This window comes from Gnatocerus cornutus, chromosome 1 (genome assembly GCF_029298725.1).
Source record: "Gnatocerus cornutus isolate USDA-ARS CGAHR chromosome 1, icGnaCorn1.1, whole genome shotgun sequence".
Lineage (NCBI taxonomy): Eukaryota > Metazoa > Arthropoda > Insecta > Coleoptera > Tenebrionidae > Gnatocerus > Gnatocerus cornutus.
This window is the reverse complement of record NC_142233.1, coordinates 10242829-10262878: the sequence shown is the minus strand read 5'-3', so window position 1 is coordinate 10262878 and position 20050 is coordinate 10242829. Positions and strand designations below refer to the sequence as shown.

Here is a 20050-nt window from a genome sequence, read left to right as displayed (position 1 = left end):
AAAAATTGCTCTATTGTAAATCGGCGAAGGCTTAGTGAGGCATAGTTTAATTTAATTACTTATTACTATCACGGAATCAAAATTTCAAACATCACTTTCTGCCATGGCAATGTAAAGCAAGCTTTATTCTCATTGTGACTGATGTTAGATTTCTGACACTTGGTGTGACGTTTATAAATTTTAAAGTTATAAAGATAAAAGACAGTTTACAATTTTTAAACATCAATCAATTTGATGTTGAAATTTTGATTCCGCGATAGTACCTATACCACGTGTTAATCTCAAAAATCGTTTTACATTCAATTTTCCCCAAATTTTGTCTCTAAAGAATTGAAAGTCTGATTTACATTCAAGAATTTTCGAAAATTTACCCAGAAGAGTAGACTTTATGTGTTCTCTCTCAACAGAGCTTTAAATTATAGTTTTAATTTTAACAATCCACTCATTGCAATTACCTCATTTTTATACCATTTATTAGAATTATTAAAAACACTAGACTTGTCCCACGATTTTTGTTCGTCACTGTATTAAAATATGCAAGTTTAGTGTACAACAACCTTTAGCTTCTTTTCTCGACGCGTTGATCGAAGGTTGGCCCCGCGACTTGATCTAGGGAAATCCACACGTGTATGTTGGTAGCACGCGTAGACATTTTCAGTGCCTGTCAAATTCGACAATCTGTCAAAATCTTTAAACAACTGCACCGATAAATTGTCGACATTAATTATGTGGATAACATAAATATTGTGTGGGCGCGTCTAATATTTCATCTGATAATTTGCGTCTCCGCCGGAAATTCGTTGGTATTTCTATCAGCTGCAATGTCTGTGAATAATACGAGAATGTGTTCATACACAACAATCTCCAACCAGCACCAATATTCCGTTTATTAAACCAAGAATATGGTTTTTGCCGAAACGAAGATTTTCATGGGCTCGAATAAAACCAAGAAATGGATACGGGAACTTTTGGCTCGTTTCTAACCAAGACTCAACGTCTAATTTTGGGTTCGTTCGTGCTTATTTTAGTTGATGTGATTTGGGTTTCGTCGTCTGAACTCACCAAGGTAATTTACATTTAAAAGAAAACACAGATAATAATATTTTTCTAGTTTATTTACAATGAGGAAACGTTCGAAAAACCATTTTTTTGTACTTATGTCAAGACTTCAATGTTCACCTTGTACCTGCTTGGGTTCTTATTTTGGCAACCTTGGAAAGACAGTTGCTCACGACCAGCGAACTATATCTCAGTTGATACAGAACAAGAAGAGGAGAACTATTATAATGACACCAACAGTCATTTAAGTAATCCTGTATATGTCCCTGTAAAAACAACAGAAGTTGATAAAAACTCAGGCACAGAAAGTGATGATTCTTCAGTAAGATCTGTAAGATTCAACAAACTGGCTGAAGTGAGACACATGTCTGAAACAGACGCCACAGAGGCACTTTTAGCGAGGCTGTCATACCAAGCCAGTTTAAGGGCAGGGGAAATTGCTAAAAGGGCTGCCATAAAACTTCCAGTTTTTAGGGTGGCTAAAATATCGCTCATTTTTTGTTTATTGGTGAGTGTTATAAAAACTGGTCTTTTATGAACTTTGCATTTCTAACTCGTATCTTTCCATTAAAAATGTGTGTATTATAATTTGCAATTCAATTTTCATTCCCATCCTTGAACCTTATTCACATTTCCGTCATCACACAAATGAATAATTTTTAATTAAAGATATGAGTAGAAAATTAGTTATTTTAACAGAAATAATGAGAAGTGAACAAAACTTGTCGATGTTGTTAAAGATCAATAATACAGGTGTTCTAAAATTGCCGCAAAAAATCATACAGGAAGATACAATATGAACAATAATTTTCCAAAAAAGAAACTTTATTTTTGCCTTTTAAATGTAGCGCTTTGAAGTTGGTGACATTCAACTGATTTAATAAAGAAATTTTTAGATAAAACTATAAACAAATTACACATTAATAACCTGTTAACGAATCTCATTTTTCTTCTTTTTCTGGGTAGATTGAATTATTTATTATTATTATTATTATTATTTTGAATTTTCTGCAGCAATTTGGGTCTGTATAACAATTTATCTACGATCGTGACGAAAATTAGGTGTTTTTTGAACAGATTTTGGGTCAACAATTAGCCTTTTAGTGAACTCTGCCTGTTGCATATTTTTTGCTTAGATACGACAAATAAGCTGTCAAAATTTTATTAATTCTGACATTTAATGACAATGATTTCTAATCAACTTTTATAAATTAAAAGTGGAGAACCATCGTAGATAAAACATTGTAACAAACACGTTTAGAAAGTCTCTTCATGGCATTCGTGCCGCGTTTTTGTTTACCGAGTATGAGTGAAAATACACAATTTGGTTGATGTTTTTACCCATATCCAAGTGTTCAAAATTTATTATCACCTATCATTAATTCAATAATATTTATAGAACCAGAGGGTATTAGTCCAATGGGATTCTTATGGGCTTATTACCATCTGGTTCTGAAGATCTATTGAATTTGATTGGATTGTTGTTTTTAAGGTTCATGTAATATTTATTTATAATATAAGTGAGAGAAATGCTACATTATACGCGAAAAGGAAAGGAAAAGGAGTGATGAAGGGAACCACGGAAAGAAATTATTTGAAAAATTACTTGGATTTTTGCAAAAAAAAAATGGAATTCAGTAATAGGATGATCTTAAAATCTTGTATCTTTTTAATGAAAACAAAAAAATACAGATTTTGATATAATACACCTTTCTTGATTAGCCGTAACATTACCCAATTTAGTACGACCACTCACATGTTAAAAAATGCAACTTAACAGGTTTGACAGGTGCACTAAATTTTTTTGATAAAACGAATGTCACCAAAGTGAGTTCCATAATGAAAAATAAGTGATAATATAATGTATTTATCCACATTATATCACTTGTTGTATAATAAGTATAATATTATAACAGAACGCTAGTTTGCATTACACAAGTAGATAAAACATTACTTACACTAGACAATGAATGATAGAAAAGTTATTTTCTAACAAGGTCGTAGATAAAAAGTATAAAAGCGCTTGTGAATTAACAAATTGTCTGACGTCAAACAGAATCCTATTTTCGAACACCTGTTATTTTAATTGTAAAACACAAAAATTTAATATCTTATGTTGGTTCCAGTGGTTTTTAGCCAATTACAATTACCAAGTTGCCTTGGCTCAAACTGAGGCAGGAATGGTGAACGTTTTGTCGTCAACTTCCAGCTTTTTTACGCTCGTTTTAGCAGCAATCTTTCCTTCCAACCAAGGCGACAAGTTTACTCTGTCCAAATTAGTTGCAGTATTGTTGAGCCTAGGAGGCATTGTAAGTATAATTTTGAAAAAAACAATTTTTTTTATGCCCTGTCTTGTTTCTCCCAATTTTTTACATCTATGCTCATTTAGTAATTATGTATAATTACACAAGGAACTGTCAAGTTTTACACCAATTTTGTAAAAATTAGGTTTAACTAATTTCTTTCAAATCCTGTTTCTGCATGTCATTATACAGGTCCAGTACATGTATAATATAGTTGGCTTAAGTTAAGTCGTTAAGTTGCTAAGTCCATTTTGAATTTTTTTAACGGAGGTGGAGAAATCCTTATTTTTTTCATATTTATCTGTAAACTTAGTGACTAAAAATAGAATATTTCTGAATTCTGAAATAATAACACATAAAAGAATCCCAAAACTAAATATTTTTGTTTTTACAAAATTGAAAACGCATTTTATCCATCCTATAATGGACTTAGTAGCTCAACCACTAAAATGTAAAATTATATTAAAGTACTTAATTTACATATCGAGTATAGAGTATAGAGTATAAGTATAGAGCTGTTAGTTAAACTATCGTGCAATCAAGAGGATTATTTTCTTCATTAGAGAATTTGTTTCAGGTATTAGTAAGTTTTTCGGATTTAACATTGGAAGCTCACCTACCTCTGGGCGCTTTTTTATCGCTCCTCAGCGCATTTTTTTACGCCACCTACCTAGTTTTTCTCAAACGCAAAGTGGACCACGAAGACAAACTGGACATCCCCTTATTTTTCGGTAAAAAACACACTAGCCTCTACAAGATATAACTTTTCTGTTCAGGCTTTGTAGGGTTCTTCAATTTGATTCTATTATGGCCCTTTTTCTTTTTTCTACACTTCAGCGAAGTCGAAGTATTTGAATGGCCTTCAAAACAACAAATGCTTTTTCTACTATTAAACGGCATTGTGGGAACAGTCGTATCAGAGGCCTTGTGGTTATGGTAAGAGATAAATTTACTCAACTGCAATAAAATAATCATAAAATAAACGTAAAATTTTAGGGGTTGTTTCCTGACTTCTTCACTTATGGCTACGATTTCAATGAGTTTAACGATTCCAATGACGATGCTAACGGACATCTTTTTAAAAAAGGTTGCATACCCGTCGTTGTTTTATACTGGGACGATTCCGATGATTGTGGCATTTTTTGCCGTGACTATACTTTCGCACTATGATAATTGGGACCCTGTTCTTGATGTTATACGTTGTGCCTACTTGAATATTGGTCGAAGGACGAAATTCGTACGGTAAATAATTGATAATTTCTATCACTCAATTTCGTCTTATTTCAGCACTTGTTGTGTAATGAACAAAAGCTTTGTATACTATACTCATTATACAACAAGTAATATAATGTGGCTACATCACATCACTCATTTTAGTGACATTCGACATTCAAAACAAAACAAAATTTTGCCCTTTTTTAGCCCTCACCGGTTGTAGATAAAACGTTGTAAACCATATTTGAGCAACATGTGATAATAATATTATATATTTTAGCTTTTCTATTACTTGTATGTAAAATAAATATTAATTATATGCTTTTTAGTTTCAGATTTGCCGAAATGCCTTCAGAACAAACCGAAGCTCTGATCGGTATCAACAGTAATGAACATGAAGCATAAATTGTTGAATCTTTTTTCTGTGGTGCTTTCAAATGTTATGTGATATTTAAATTTATTATTTGTGATGTACAACTTTTTTTAAGTATACTTAAAGTATTTCGTTTTGTTCACTAATTTTAAGGATTTGTTACGGGGAGTTCTGAAGTTGACTAGTTGACACGCACGTACTATGTTCAATGACATAACTTTAGACAATATCTATCTAATACTATGTACACTTATACTGTAATTATTGTAAACTTGTTCCAGTAGGCCTTCACGATCTCAACCACACTTGAGTTGTCGTCTACCAAAATACAATGACGAGAACTAAAAGTGTTTATTCGTAGATTTTTCACAAAATTTCTTTAAGAACTGAAGTCTGTATTATAAGCATTCCATAGCAATGTAATAATATTATATATTTTTAATATAATAGCAAGATATTTCTATGTATTTTCCGAGAAACATAAGACTTGGAACATTGTAAATATTGCATCAAAATATACAAATTATTTAAACATTCAGATAATATATCCAACTGAAATCTACTTGTATTTTGGAAGATTGGTTGCGGTACAGTTCTGATCTAAAAATTCGTCTTCATTCTTATTTATGGTCGATTAATTTTATTCTAAGACTCGAAAAAGCAACAAATGGACAAACATGGGCAGAATTTCCCGACAATAATTTGAAAGGCGCGCCATGCACGCAACCAATGGACGGACACCAGCACTCGTGGTACCAACATTTCAAAACAAAACTCCCTACTTTGTTTTTATTTACGGCGTAATATGGCCGCCACAAAATTTATAAATTGTTTAATAATTATTCTAATAGCCCACATTTGCACAGGTATTTAGTTCATAACTACTTTCCAAGACATTTTCCATCATTCTACTATACTCATTTCCGTTATTTCACTTTACTAATTACCAATTGTTTGGTTGCAGGTGAAGTGCTTCACAGGCCTCAACTCAAAGAGGATACAGAGGATGAAGATGATGAAATCAGTAATGAACACAGTGGCCTATCTAAAAACATGGAGACTTTTCAAATCCATCAAAACGATATAGTGGATGACCGTCCTGTTAAACGATACAGATGTCACACATGTGAGCCTCCAAGATGTACGAATTTATCAGTTTGTGAAAATGCAATACAATGCTGGAAATCGCGAGTGCGGGAAATTTCCGGTAAATCAGTTTTTAAAAGGTTCAACATGTTTTTGAGTGGTATTTTTAGGTCAAGAAAGTGTGATGAGGGGTTGTACAAAAAAAACAGAACAACTTCCTTTGATTTGTCGGACTCCGTCTTTTAGTGGGCAACAGAAGCGTCAAGCTAGTGGGCAGTTTCAAGTGGATTGTTGTACTGGAGATTTTTGTAATGAAGGAGATTTCCCACAGTTGCCGATTTTGTATACAAAAGAAATGGCTGTTCAATCAGATTCTGTTGATTATGCTTTAAAGATGACGGCGGCTGTTTTAGGTCCCGTTTTTGTTATAGGAACTATTGGTAAGTCGTTTTAAAATTTACAGTTATAAGAATGATGAGAAAATATAAGTACTATCAGTTGGGAGTGCAATTAGGTATACAATTACATTGGCCAAGAAAATTCTTTTCTTTTCTGACCTGTCAATAAGATAGGGTTGTATTGATAAAATTGTGCCCACTGTATTAAAAAATGGTGTCGGTTTCGCTCTACACTTTTTTGGTTTTGTAAGTAACTATTTTGATTCAAAAGTTAGTTGAATACAAGTTAAGGTGGTACAAAATTGATATTTTTGTGGATCTATGAATAAAATAAAAACACAAAGTCTGTTTTTGCCATATCAGTTGTCACTATTCTGTTTTAATTTTCTAAAACAGCAGTAAATGTAAAAGCAAAATTGTTATTTCTATTTTTGCTGCTTTGGAGAAAATAAGATAAATACCGTAAATGTTTCAAGCGCAAGTTACGTCAATTAAAACACTTCTCTATTGCTAATAAAAGCTTTCATGGGCTTGATACCGGATGTATTTTATACTCCTATAATACAAATTTGTTTTATAATTGGGATTAATTTAGATTCTTCCTATCATTATTCCGCTCAGAAAAAAACAAACACAATTGCTTTTATATTAAATGTATACCCAAGCACATTTTTTGTGTTACATTTTTGGTTAAACTTGAACGATGATACCATAAAATGGTCTTTTAGCTATGGAATCAGCTCTTAAATAACTAATTTATTTCGTTTAAATTATGGAAAGAGCAAAACATGTATTGTGCAGTGTTATTGCTGCGGCGGTATTTAAATTTTAAAAAAATCATGCCTATCATAACTTTGACGTCAGAGATTCTTGGCTGTTGGAAAATAATAGCAATTGTAATTACATAATGTTTAAATATCATTCAATGAGTAGTCGATTTTTCAGGAAATTTAGCAGGGCTTTAGAGAAAATTGTTTATATTTTAAAATTGTTTAAATTTTATTTTTACTAAGGCTGTTTCACAATGAAATACACTAGATCACAAGGCTTTTTCCACCTATTTGGGGGTAATAAAGCAGTAGAGCTGAGTTGTTGCCATCTGTTCTTCTTCCAGGATTTTCTCTACTTTTTATTGTTATCTACGGATTTCTTTTCATTCTGTAGGTCCCTTGTTTTGCAATCACTGACTATTTTCTCATCTTTGGTTTTCTGTAAAATCTTTTTTCATCTGTTTGAGTAGTTCCATTCTCTCTCTTTATTGTGACTTTTATTAGCTTTGTCTCCAAATTTTTCTTTCAAATATCGTTCCTAAAACTATCTAGTCCGTTTTCCCTCCAATTTTTCTAAAAAAAACATTTGTATGCATTGTTTCCTGCTTCTTTGACTTGTTTTTTCCTAATACGGTACGTATATGTTTTGAATGCTAGTCACATAATATCTTCTTATTTTGCCTTGGTTTGTTCATACATCCTTCGGAGTGTTTTAAAACTACTTATTGTATCAAATGACTGTTTTTACTTTTAATCACACTCTTCTATTTTTGTGTATATGTTCATCTTCATTTTCTATTCCTAAGCTTTGCTTCAGTAATTCCTCAATTATATCAATTATCGTTTTACTCTATTTGTAGTTTGGAATTGATATTGATTTTTATCAATTACATATTCCTCTTTTCTTTCAAATTTTTAAAATACCTTCATCTGTTGCTTTTAGTATTTCTTTTTCGGATAATTTCTCTTTTATTGGTTTTACTTTGAATTGGTCATGTCTCCCAGTGTGAATACTTTATTGCTTTTTTGATTTCCCGTCCTCCCAAAAACAAATTTGAGACAATATTGGACTCCCTAAAAATCCCAAAGACAAAATGAAAATGAAAATAATTACGGTCGGCGACATTGTCATCTGCAACATTCAAAGCAAATTTTATATTTAATTTTTAGATTCCCTCTCGATTGTCAAAGTGTCTTTTATTTAGATTTCCTAAATTCATTTCAAAATCTTTGCAGATACCTTGTAATTTTTACAATACTTATTTTGATTTCTTCTATCTTTTTTAAAATTTTTAAATTCCATTTGTACTCTTTCGATTATAATAATTATTATAGTTAATACATATATTAAAATAATTATCTGTAAATTCCTTTTTCATTCTTTTTAGATTCTTTCCACATTCTCGTGATTCTCCTCAGAATTATTTACATAAAATTCAGCTAAAATTTGATATCAAATAATAACGTGATTCGTCATTTGTCTGGTTTAAAATTGCAATACTACCTACACTAATTAAACTCGAATTCGGTGTTTCGGCAGTCTCTCACAAAACCTTTCAGAAGGTCAAGCCCGGCCATAGTTAAAACTTGTAATCCCTCGTTAAACAATGTCTAAAATCGAGTATTTTCATTTTTCTCAGGCTTAATTCTTTTATACGTAATGCGTCGCGTCCATCGCCGAAGATTATGCAACGAAACTCGCTTAGACCCCGACACATACTACGCTTCAGATGACTTACTTCGGGCAACAGCCGCTGGTGACAGTACTTTGAGAGAGTACTTAGAGAACTCTTTAACATCAGGCAGTGGCTCTGGTCTACCTTTGCTAATTCAAAGAACAATGGCCAAGCAAATTTCATTAGCTGAATGCATAGGAAAAGGAAGATACGGAGAAGTGTGGCGAGGAATTTGGTTTGGCGAAAATGTAGCAGTGAAAATATTTTTTTCAAGAGACGAAGCTAGTTGGAACAGGGAAACAGAAATTTACAGGTATTTACTGTTTTAAAAGTTGAGTTTTATCATCACTGAATTGATTTTTAGTACAATTCTCCTACGCCATGAGAATATTCTTGGGTACATCGGTTCGGATATGACATCTCGGAATTCTTGCACCCAACTGTGGTTGATTACACATTACCATTCATTGGGAAGTCTTTACGACCATTTAAATCGGACAACTTTAACTCACCAACAAATGTTACGTTTATGTTTATCCATAGCCAATGGTTTAGTTCATTTACATACAGAAATTTTCGGCACAGAGGTAGGTGTTAACACACGTAGATTATCGACTGAAGGAAAATTTTCAGGGAAAACCGGCCATTGCACATCGAGATATTAAAAGTAAAAATATACTTGTGAAAAACAACGGAATCGCGTGCATCGCAGATTTCGGTTTAGCCGTCACTCACCAACAAGCAACTGATCAATTAGATATAGGTTCCAATCCAAAAGTTGGAACGAAAAGATATATGGCCCCGGAGGTCTTAGACGAAACGTAAGTTGATTCATCACGATTTAAGTTAAGTCTTATGGGGTCTAAATTTCAGGATACGAATGGATTACTTCGATTCGTTTCGTCGCGCTGATATATACGCGCTGGGTCTAGTTCTTTGGGAAGTTTGCCGAAGAACTGTCAGTAACGGTATAGCAGAAGACTACAAGCCGCCATTCTATGACGTAGTGCCTAATGATCCCAGTTTCGAAGACATGAGGAAGGTGGTCTGTACTGATCAACAGAGGCCTAGTCTACTTAACCGATGGGCCAGTGATCCGGTATGAATATTTTCTTATTTTTTTTAGTTTTGATTGTTTATTTTTTATTTTTCTGAAAATTAGTGTGTGGGAATCATTGACTAAAGTAGTTTAAAAATGAAAAATTGATACCTTTCCCCGTTATCACTGTTATTAGGTTAAAAATCGGGGAGTATTGGATAAAACATTGTATTCACTCGTAGGTTATACAGGGTGTTTGGAAATGAGTACACAAAATTAAACTGGTTAGAGAACTCACTATACAGGGTCCGGCAACACTTGTGTCCACCCCCAAAATCATCTTTAATTTTAAAGATAAAATTTTCAAAATTTGCATACGCTCACAGTTAACAAAGCTCTAGAAGCTGACGCAAAAATTTGTTTTTTATCACTGATAGTTTTGGCGTCGCGACGCCTTAAAAATGTAATTTTTAGGTAATTGTGAGGGTTTGTGATATCAACCCCTAATTTTTTTTTTCAATACAAATATGTTTAAAATATCTCAGTTAGATTCAATGCAAATTGTCTTCAAAATTTGAGGAAAAAATGCTGTTTTATCAAGTTAGTTTCCAATTTCAATACGTCAAAATTGGGAACTACGTTTATACCAGACTGTCAACATCTTGTGTCACAAATGACATCTATTCTTTGGCTCGCTTTAGATTGTAACAAAAGTCTTACTTGGTGAAATTGCCGCTTTGTCGATGTTAATTAACGATTTCTGGTGTCCATAAAGTGCAACATGCCCGTGTTTATCAAAGTTAACCTTTATAAAAGAGAATGAAGTGACTTGTGAAATTTTGGTGTAAACGTAGTTTGCCACTGCGCCATCATAATTTTGAAAACTAACTTGATAAAGCAGCGTTTGTTTCTGAAATTTTAAACACAATTTGTATTTGATTTAAAACAAAAACTCAAATATTTGTGTTACAGTTATGTCGAAAAAAATTTGAATTCGCGAATATTTCCGCAAAAACTCAAAAACTGCGTAAAATTATACTTCTTGGGCGTCGCGACGCCAAACAAACAGTGATAAAAAACATTTTTTTGTTAGCTTCTAGAGCTTCGTCAACTGTAAGCGTATGCAAATTTTCAAAATTTTGTCTTCAAAATTAAAGACGATTTTGGTGGTGGACACAAGTGTTACCGGACCCTGTATGTAACAACTTTTCTTAATAAAAAAAATCCAAAATGCTTTCGTTTTCGAATTAAAAATGAATGAAAATTTGTTGTGAAAAGCGTTACTCGCCTATGCATAAAGGATACTAACCTTCGTCTATGCGACAAAAACCATTGCTTCATAAAAACGAGTGGTTACATCAGGTTGATATTTTGTCCCTCATTTGTTTGTAGAAAAAAAAACAGTAATAAATTCACGAAATCCCAATTGAACAAGAGTGCCGAATTTGTTTATAAAAATTGCTCAAAATGCAGTCCTTCACTGTTAATGCATGCCTGAATTCTCCGCGCCATTGAAGTTGGTGTTATCACAATTATCGCTGGGTTTTGGAGAATTGTTTCAGCCACAGCATTCACACCTTCACTTAATTTTCCACTGAATTCACGTGATTCGCGTACACCAACTCTTTCATATGTAACCACAGGAAAAAATCGCAGGGATTTAATTCTAGCGAACGAGGGGGCCACAACACTGGTTCATTTCTACTTAACCACTTGTTTTCAAAGTGCATATTTAGCCATTGGGGCACGGGCACTGTACAGACGTGTATTCCATGTTGGTATATAAACCATTTTGTACCACCTTTTGCACTTTAAGAACGATCTGATGACTTTGACACTGTGAAAATTCACAACAAACTGAGCATTTTTAATTAAATTACACTGATCAGTAGTTTTTATGACAAAAAGTTGTGATAAGGTTTAAAAACCTCCTCGTTGCGGAAATGAAAGTGAATTTGTTTAGAGATATCGAACGGTTGGCCAAATTGAGGGCGGAAAAAGGCGAAAATCAAAATGCGTTTACGGAAAAAATTATCTAGAAAAATTGTAGATCTTGATGCGTTCTAACCGGTTAAATTTTGTGTATTTAATTTCATAACCTATTATGATTTTTTTGAATAATTTGTAAATTCCCAAAATGTTTTACTATGTTAAACTTAATAGTTCTAAACACCACCGCAAATTAGTTTAGAATAGTCATTATCATTAGTAAAGTGTTTTACAAGCGGAGTGATAACGCATAGTTTTTTTATGCTTTTTTGTTCTTTAATTTTATAGCAATTCAATAGGTGGGCGACTCGTCAAAATATAGGGGGGTAAAATTATAGTCGAAATTTTATAACTTTGGTTTAACCCCGCCCACATGAACAAATGACGATTTAAACTTGTCGAATCAAGAAATGGCTAGCCTCCTTTACTCAACATAATCAAAAATTTGAGGGCTCAAGTGTCACACATGTCAAGAAGATTTGCGGTTTTGCGAGAATTCAATTAATCGTGAAACTTTCGTCGATTTTGATGGTGTTTCATCTTCTAATGTGTGGACATTTCTACCCCGACTTTTATCGGCAAATATCGACGAACTATTAAAATTTTGCAGAGTGAATCAGACTTCCAGCTAAAATTCAATTGGCCCAAAAGGTAGGCGGAGTTAAACCATAGTTACAAAATTCTGACTATAGTTTAAAAACATGCGATTTCAAAAAAAAATTGTTAAGAAAAGTTGTTGCAAATGGTGAGTTCTCTTACTGTGTACTCATTTCCATAACACCCTGTATCTGAGATAACCCACTTGTACCATAAATATTTTTTTCTTGCAGATATTAAGTGTAATGGCCAAACTAATGAGAGAGTGCTGGCACCAGAACCCCAATGTGCGATTACCAGCGTTGAGAATAAAGAAAACTATATTAAAACTGTGTAGTGGTGATAATCTAATTAATATAGATGATATGGAAGTTTGTGTGTGACAATCTGACATTATAATAGAGCAGGTTTTAATAGTACTCAGTGGTTTAAAGGTCGCCGTGTGGTACCTCTAACCATTTAAGTTATTGTTGAACATTTTTTCAAATATCCTGGAGATACTTCATTTTCTTGTAATTTTATTTTAGTATTATATTCATGTGCCAAATTGAATTTGTGTTGCAGTGGTGTATTAAGAGACCAGTATTATTTGATATTTTGAGTTTTATAATTAAGACAGTGCCATTATTTTGTTCCGAAATACATCACGATACTCCAGTGACTACACCAAACAGGTGTTTTATTATGTTTACTTTAGTTGAGATACTCTTTTATATTGTTGTAAATAGTTCAGATCTTTATATCTTGACGTCATATCTGTTAAAAGAAGTTGCTGGAATTAGATTTTAACCGTTTTTTTAATTCCAGCAGGTTTTTCGAGTTACTTTTTAATAAATTATAGCAACAGATTCATATCAGTTGGTTTATCATCTTATTGGAAGAAATATCTGAGTCCCGCTCATAAAAATCATAATCAATTTTTTAATTATTTACATTAAGTTTCGTCGTTAGTGTTTAGTAAATGTTTCATTCATTTGTATATACCAACGCCCATCGATGTTCTGTATTTAGAAAATAACATAAGCAATATATTTAGTTTTCAACTTAAGTCTTTTATTTGTTTTCCTTAAAAGTAGTAATTTCAGCTTATAACAAAAGTTGTAGCATTAGTTTTAGACTTTGTTTCAAAAAAAGAAGAACCGATACGATGAAGCAGTTGCAATATATCAACATTAAGGATATGTTTTTATTTATGGCAAGAATAAAAATTGAAATAGAGAGACAATGCTGTGAATATTATTTTTGTTTGGTTCTTTTCTGTTGAGACAAAGTCCCCACAAGTGCGCAACATGACTCGCTTTAAATGTTAAATTTAAACTTAAGAATAACACAAGTAACAACGGGAATAAATTACAGCAGCGATAAATTTAACCATAAGTTCTTAGCACAGTATAAAAATATGTATCTAAAAAATAACGAATATAACAGTCACGTTATATCAACATTCCGTAAAAATTTCAAAGCAAAACAATTAAAACGTGATAAAAGAACGATAGGATTTATTAAAACGGAGGACAGAGATAAATAATGTCTGCTTAAATGTACGTCGGCGAATCTTTCAAACTAGCACCACAAGCTTGACATACCTTTGCATCTTTCAAATTGACCAACGTGCATTTCGAGCATTGCGGTCCGCCAATTTCCATCTGCTGTTCGACGTTAACGCGGCTTTTGCTGCAGATTTCGCAAATATCTTTGCTATTATCGTTGTGGTAAGTGCACGCTTTACATTCCCATTTGTCGCTGTTTTTTTGCGGGTCCATGACTCTATTTTCGGGAACGTTATTGCTTAAGTTCTTTTCTCTCATTGGTAAAGTCTTCCTTTTCTCTGCTTTAGTTACTGGTTTCTTCACTTCCACCAAATTCTCGTACGAGCTGGTATCGGAGTGTTTCCTTTCCTCTTGTTTCCTAATGCACGGTTCGTCTTCGTACTTCGCCAGTGCTTCCGCGATCTTCAGCGGACGCTCCGACACTGTTAAAGTGTGTAGCGCTTCGTCGAGGTTCGTTGCTTTGGGTTTCTTCTGAGCGAGGGGTGGACTTAAAATGTCTCCTCGTTCCCCCAAGTCCTTGGAATAGCCTTGGCTTTCTAAATTTCGATAGACGTAGTCCCAGTCTTCGAAATGAGATTCCGATCCTTGATCCTTGTGGGTATTTACAACTTTAGCTTCGTTCGTTTTTTTGATATCACGGTTATTTAGAGAGTTTTTCGTCATGCGAAGGGTGTTGCTTGGTCGATCCACCACGTCATATCCGCCGTTTTGGTGCTGATCCAGTTCGATTAACTGAGCGGTGGGAACTGGGTACCCATATGGTACTGGTTGTTGAGCCAAGAAACCGTTCGCACAATAATAACCGTTAGAATAATTGGATGGTTTGACGACGTGCTGCTGGTACTGAACGGGTGGTACTCCATAAGGAACGTGTGCGTAAGTGGCGTAATTATTAGGACACCCGTAGATATATGGTACAGGCTGTGGTGGTACTACATGACTATGACTCGCCATCTGTGGAAACTGATTGGAAGCTGGAACTGGAGGATGGCATCTACTATACAAATCGGAATTTTGTTGTGCTTGGTATTGTTTCTCGTGGAATTGATAATTTAGCGCTCTAATTGACTGTTCGGGACTACATAAGTGAGCTTTGCGGAAATCTAAAACTTCTAACCAACTGATTTTGAAAGCGGGGGATAATTCTTCCCAAATTGCTTTTAGAATCTAGAAAAAATTCATCATTAATCTGTGTGATGTTTTGGAAAAAAAAAACGTACTTGGCACTCTACGTAAGCTATGAGACAATCTCGAGAGACTGTTGTTACTCTGTCGGGACAAATGGGACCGTCTAGTAGTAAGATTCCGTTCCCACACAGCTTGTAGCCCATTATTTGAAACATGATTTCGGCGCCGTCGAGGTTTGCCTCAATTTGGTGCTTATAAAAACCGCAGTACATCTGAAAATAGAAGAATTGCATTATTTTTTGCTTACATTATATAATTTATTTGCAAAATATCCGGTGTTCACAAGTCAAAATAATCTTCCGAAAATAGAAATTAAATACTAAATTTACTTTTTAAGTCAACAACAAATTATGAGGTAGTTTTATGAGAAATTTATTAAGACAAACAATGCAAATAAACTTATAAAAAAATTAAAAAGCAATAGCTTAAAAGAAGTAGATGAAATACATAGATTAGTAATAAAAGACTAAAGAAACAGAGCTTCGATTCTAGTAGAAAATTGGGTAAACAATATGATAATGAGATAGATAAGAGAAAATAAAATTAAACTATTGAGCGATGGAATTTTTAGATATTTTTTTGCACTACGTCATGTTTTTTTATGGAAGGTGAAATAATTTTTTTTTATATATCATTTATTATATATATTTATAATATCAGATGAAATTGGTTGAATCTGAATTAAAATCTGAAAAAAGAAAAATTTTATCAATTTAATAAAAATTATTTCCCTCGGGAACGAAATAAAACAAAGACGCCAGGATCAAATATGATAAATCAATACAGAACAAGATCATGACGTACTTATTTTTTAATAATTATGCAAGGCACATTATTAAAATGTTCTTTTTACGGAAAATTTTGTATTTCTCAGATAATAAAATTTAGGAAAAATGGTAAAGTAAATGTTATAAGTAAAATATCATAGGCTCAAAGCGCTCAAAGCACAATTCCTTAAAACTAAATGTAAAGTGTGGTCATGTTCCACCTCTTTTAAAAATAATTTTAATTCTGTAGTTAAAACACATATTTTTCTGTAATTCTGAATATGTATACAGGTGTTCTGAAAAAATATAGTGGAATAATATTTCGCGACCTATGTATAAGATTCTAAGTAACATTTGCATTAAATTAATCAGCGTTCACGTTATCAGTGAAACCTTTTTAATTAAATATTTATTTTTATAAAAAAAAATTACAGGATCTATTAATATTATTTTGACTTGTTTGAGTATTTCCTTACTTTGTTTTTATAAATGTTAAAAAAAAATCGAAAAACAAAAAAATTAAATTCTCACAAAAAATCTCTTAGAACCTTATAATTCTCACGTCGCGATTTGGTATTCACTTCTGAAATAAACATTCTAAATTTCTCAATTGAATCACTTACAATCTTTTATTGTATGTATAAAGGTTTACTCCCTTAATGCATAAATTTTCCAAAAAGGATAAACAAAAAGTTATAGCAAGTGCTTTTTTTAAAGCTTTTTTGCAAAAATTCCAGACGTGATAAACTTATTTCTATCGTTTGCAAAAAAAATCGTATATTATGCCATTAATGTCTGCCTAGACACACGAACAGGTTCAGCACACAAAGCTTCATTTTTACTCTTAATGACATAATATACTATTATAATAACTTTTTAAGATCAAAATAAAGCCCTTAACTCTTTAATAGCGTCCGATTTTGGAATTTATTTGTTGTTTTAATTCTCACCCTCTTGCAATAATAGCTTCACAATATGTTCGTTAAATAATATCCTATAAGGGCACTACAACGTCTGTTATACTTATTATTGACGCTTTATATAAGTAAGATGACAATTATGATAATGTATAAAATAATGAAGGCAAATAAAATTAATCTTTTTAAAAAGTGAATACCGGTCTGCAGTGCCAAACCAATCTTTACCCATTTAGTTAACTTCGTTTTAAATACATATTCTAAAACTCTATTTATAAATAACAAAGATATTATTAAGTTCAAAAGTGTTATTAGATGGACTAGTTTGTAAAAATCAGTAATACACATAATGCAATTTGATGATCCATACAGTGGCTGCCAAAAGTTACTGACAAATCATGAACAAATTTTTCCGAAAAATTTAGTTGTGTAAATCTGGATGTCAATTGTTACCGAAGTAAGCATAATGATTACTCGCTCTGTTCGGCAATAAGTGTCCGGCTTGAACTTTTTATCTATTCGAACATTTGTTCACTTTTTGAAAAATATGTATTTCTATCGCAATTCACAACTCAACAAATTATATTACTTATAAACACTTATAAACACACACTGCTAATAGAAAATGATTTAACAATTGAATTTTTAGCATTCTTGATTAAAATGTACTTTAAAACACCTTTTGGTTTCTTGTGAAAGGTATTGATACACACCTTTTTGGTTGTATTTAAGGAAATTAGACTTTTTCTTTATCAAATTCCTTAAATTTTCGTTTGCAGTTTCCATATTTTCTTCAAACCGGTGTTTTAATCTTTTAGTTCAAATGACGAACAAATGAATTATTTATTACGGGTAGAAAAACACAATTGCAAAAATTGCATGCACTGTTACGTTAAATATAGATGTCAATGATAATTGTTTTTAAATCGTCCTTAAGAAAACTTTATTTCAAAAGAAAAATCAAAATCGGACACTTATTTCCGAACAGAGGGACATTTATAAAACAAGTGAACAAACTGACAATTCATTCTTCTGGAAGCTGAAATTACTCGTCTTAGGAGTTGTAGTTTAGCAATGGCGTAGTTTGCCTATTCATTTTTTTTTACTTTTGAATATTCCGGCAGCTTTAATTATCGCCTGTTTAGTTTGGTAGTTCCGCTGACGTCCTATTAGTAGTTCTTTTGATTAATTATTATTCCGTGCTACAATGAGAAAAAAAATTGTACCAGTGATACTTTTGGCTGCCAGTGTATTTGTATACAGTGTGTCCCAAAACTCATGACCCATAGAGCAAGGAAGGGTGCCGACTGCAATACCGATGGTAAAATTCGAAACAAAAATTGATTAAGTTTAATAGTATTCGAGAAAGGATAAAAATTTAACAACCGACTCCGGAAGCTTATTCTAGAGATGGAGTAAAATATCCTAGGCAGCAAGAGTTCACCAATGAAGGTATGTGTCCATAGTTACCGATTTTCAAACACTGTTCTGCTTCGGGATTGGCTGCCGTTTTTTTGTCTTAACTCAATTATTTTTGGAGCTAAACAATTTTTGTTTCGAAATTTTAGTTCAGAATTGTTGCCTCCAGAGGTCTTTTTTCTCTGGGTCACGAGTTCTGGGACACCTATATAAAGAGTTTAGAGAATCTATGGAAACATCAAAATATGTAGTAAATGTAAGTGTAAATAAATAAATTTATTATGTACCCACTTTCTACTCATAAATAAGAACAACTATACTGTTATTCACAAATAGGATTAAATTATGCATATAAATATTTATGTTTGTTGATACGAATAAACACACTCATGCTTCTAAACAGTATTACAAACAAAGGATACAAACAAACTTTTATTTCTTAATAGTTTAATCTAAATTCTTTGTTGAGATTTTATATTTTTTAAACACAGAGTTGATGAAAAACCTTGTTTTCTTATTTTGATACTGTTATTCTTCCAATGGCTTTCAAATATTTTAAGAAATGTTTTCCAATTTTTTGTTTATTATGAAATTTTCCTATCAATTACTATGACTCACTGCATTGTCTCACATTATCAACATTTAAAAATACCAAAAAACACCAATTTGAAATTGCTAAATATGTAGATAGCTACTTTAATTATTTTGCGTTTTATTTAACGGGGCTTAAAGTGACAGCTATGAAAAATTTAATTGGAACCTTATTGTATAACTTTTCCTATCAATAATAAAAATACTTGATCCACTCACCTTTATTTGCCTATACTCTTTCCTCCAAGGCTGTGACAACAAATTTCCTGCATACAACTGTATAGCATTCCATCCAGTGGCAGCTTTATACCCACTAAAATCTCTTTTCATAGCTGCTGAACGGTACAAAACATCAGCAGTCTCAGGCAAAACAAATTTCTGAGAATGTGAGGCCATACATAAAAAATCTCGTATACAATCTACAAAATTTCACATAAAATGGTGCAAGGATCATAACCGAGTTTTAGCTACTTTCTAATCTCATCCTGTGATCAAGCTTCTCTGGGCTTTCCTCCATTTCCAAATAACTTAAATGAAGATGATCGATGGTCTGCCATATTTCTTGGAGGCGGTCAGAGGAATAATATGCGTCCATGATTACCATATTAGACAATATTTGGTATCTTCCAAGCGCATTTAAAAGAAAATTAGAAAAAAACACCTGTGCTTAGACTTAAGTGGGCACCTAAAAAAATCAACTTATCAGACAAATTTCTTTAGTACAACTCAATCATTTCGTTTAAAGCTGTCGTTATGAATGATTATTCTAGTTTACCTTTCAATAAAAGTATAAAAAATGAGAATTTTCAGCAGTGATGAACTGATGGATAAACTTTGACAGATGACTAACCTAAATTTCGGACCAAAATAAATCCTCGTTGAAGACAACTTTATAAATACGTTTATCACTATGAATGATTGTAGTGGCTACTGTTAGTCATCCAGAACGTCCAGATCACCATTCATGAAAATTAAAGCGTTTTTAACCGAATCTTGCTTTTTAAAACTAAAAATAAATAAACTTTAAATTTGGCGCGAAATTCAAAATTCAGGAAGCAGAAACATGACAACAAAAATTTAATTTACCTGCGAACTTCAAAATTGTCAGTGCTT

General features: G+C 32.5%; 3 protein-coding genes across 4 annotated transcripts; 2 read left to right on the top strand and 1 right to left on the bottom strand.

Annotated features, from left to right (window-relative positions):
- Positions 1-607: 607 nt before the first annotated feature.
- On the top strand, positions 608-5484 carry LOC148180291 (solute carrier family 35 member F5). The gene is made up of 7 exons (XM_088048485.1): positions 608-1066; positions 1112-1567; positions 3186-3368; positions 3940-4093; positions 4139-4298; positions 4359-4604; positions 4907-5484. The coding sequence occupies exons 1-7, from the start codon at positions 953-955 to the stop codon at positions 4980-4982; spliced, it is 1389 nt and encodes a 462-aa protein (XP_087904611.1). The 5' UTR covers positions 608-952; the 3' UTR covers positions 4983-5484.
- A 222-nt stretch (positions 5485-5706) lies between these two features.
- Positions 5707-13548, top strand: sax (type I BMP receptor saxophone). Its single transcript, XM_088031367.1, has 8 exons — positions 5707-5816; positions 5915-6157; positions 6207-6476; positions 8845-9193; positions 9245-9467; positions 9514-9701; positions 9754-9979; positions 12739-13548. The coding sequence occupies exons 1-8, from the start codon at positions 5756-5758 to the stop codon at positions 12886-12888; spliced, it is 1710 nt and encodes a 569-aa protein (XP_087887493.1). The 5' UTR covers positions 5707-5755; the 3' UTR covers positions 12889-13548.
- A 439-nt stretch (positions 13549-13987) lies between these two features.
- Positions 13988-19970, bottom strand: tamo (PUB and ZnF_RBZ domain-containing protein tamozhennic). Of its 2 annotated transcripts, none has more exons than XM_088031375.1 (5): positions 19713-19970; positions 19409-19622; positions 19157-19356; positions 15276-15455; positions 13988-15222 (listed from the first exon to the last, which is right to left on the bottom strand). In XM_088031375.1, exons 2-5 carry the CDS (start codon positions 19539-19541, stop codon positions 14041-14043), a joined length of 1695 nt encoding a protein of 564 aa, XP_087887501.1. In that variant the 5' UTR covers positions 19542-19622; positions 19713-19970; the 3' UTR covers positions 13988-14040. The 2 variants fall into 2 exon arrangements, with proteins under 2 accessions (XP_087887501.1, XP_087887507.1); XM_088031381.1 differs by having other exon boundaries at positions 19788-19970.
- Positions 19971-20050: the final 80 nt, after the last annotated feature.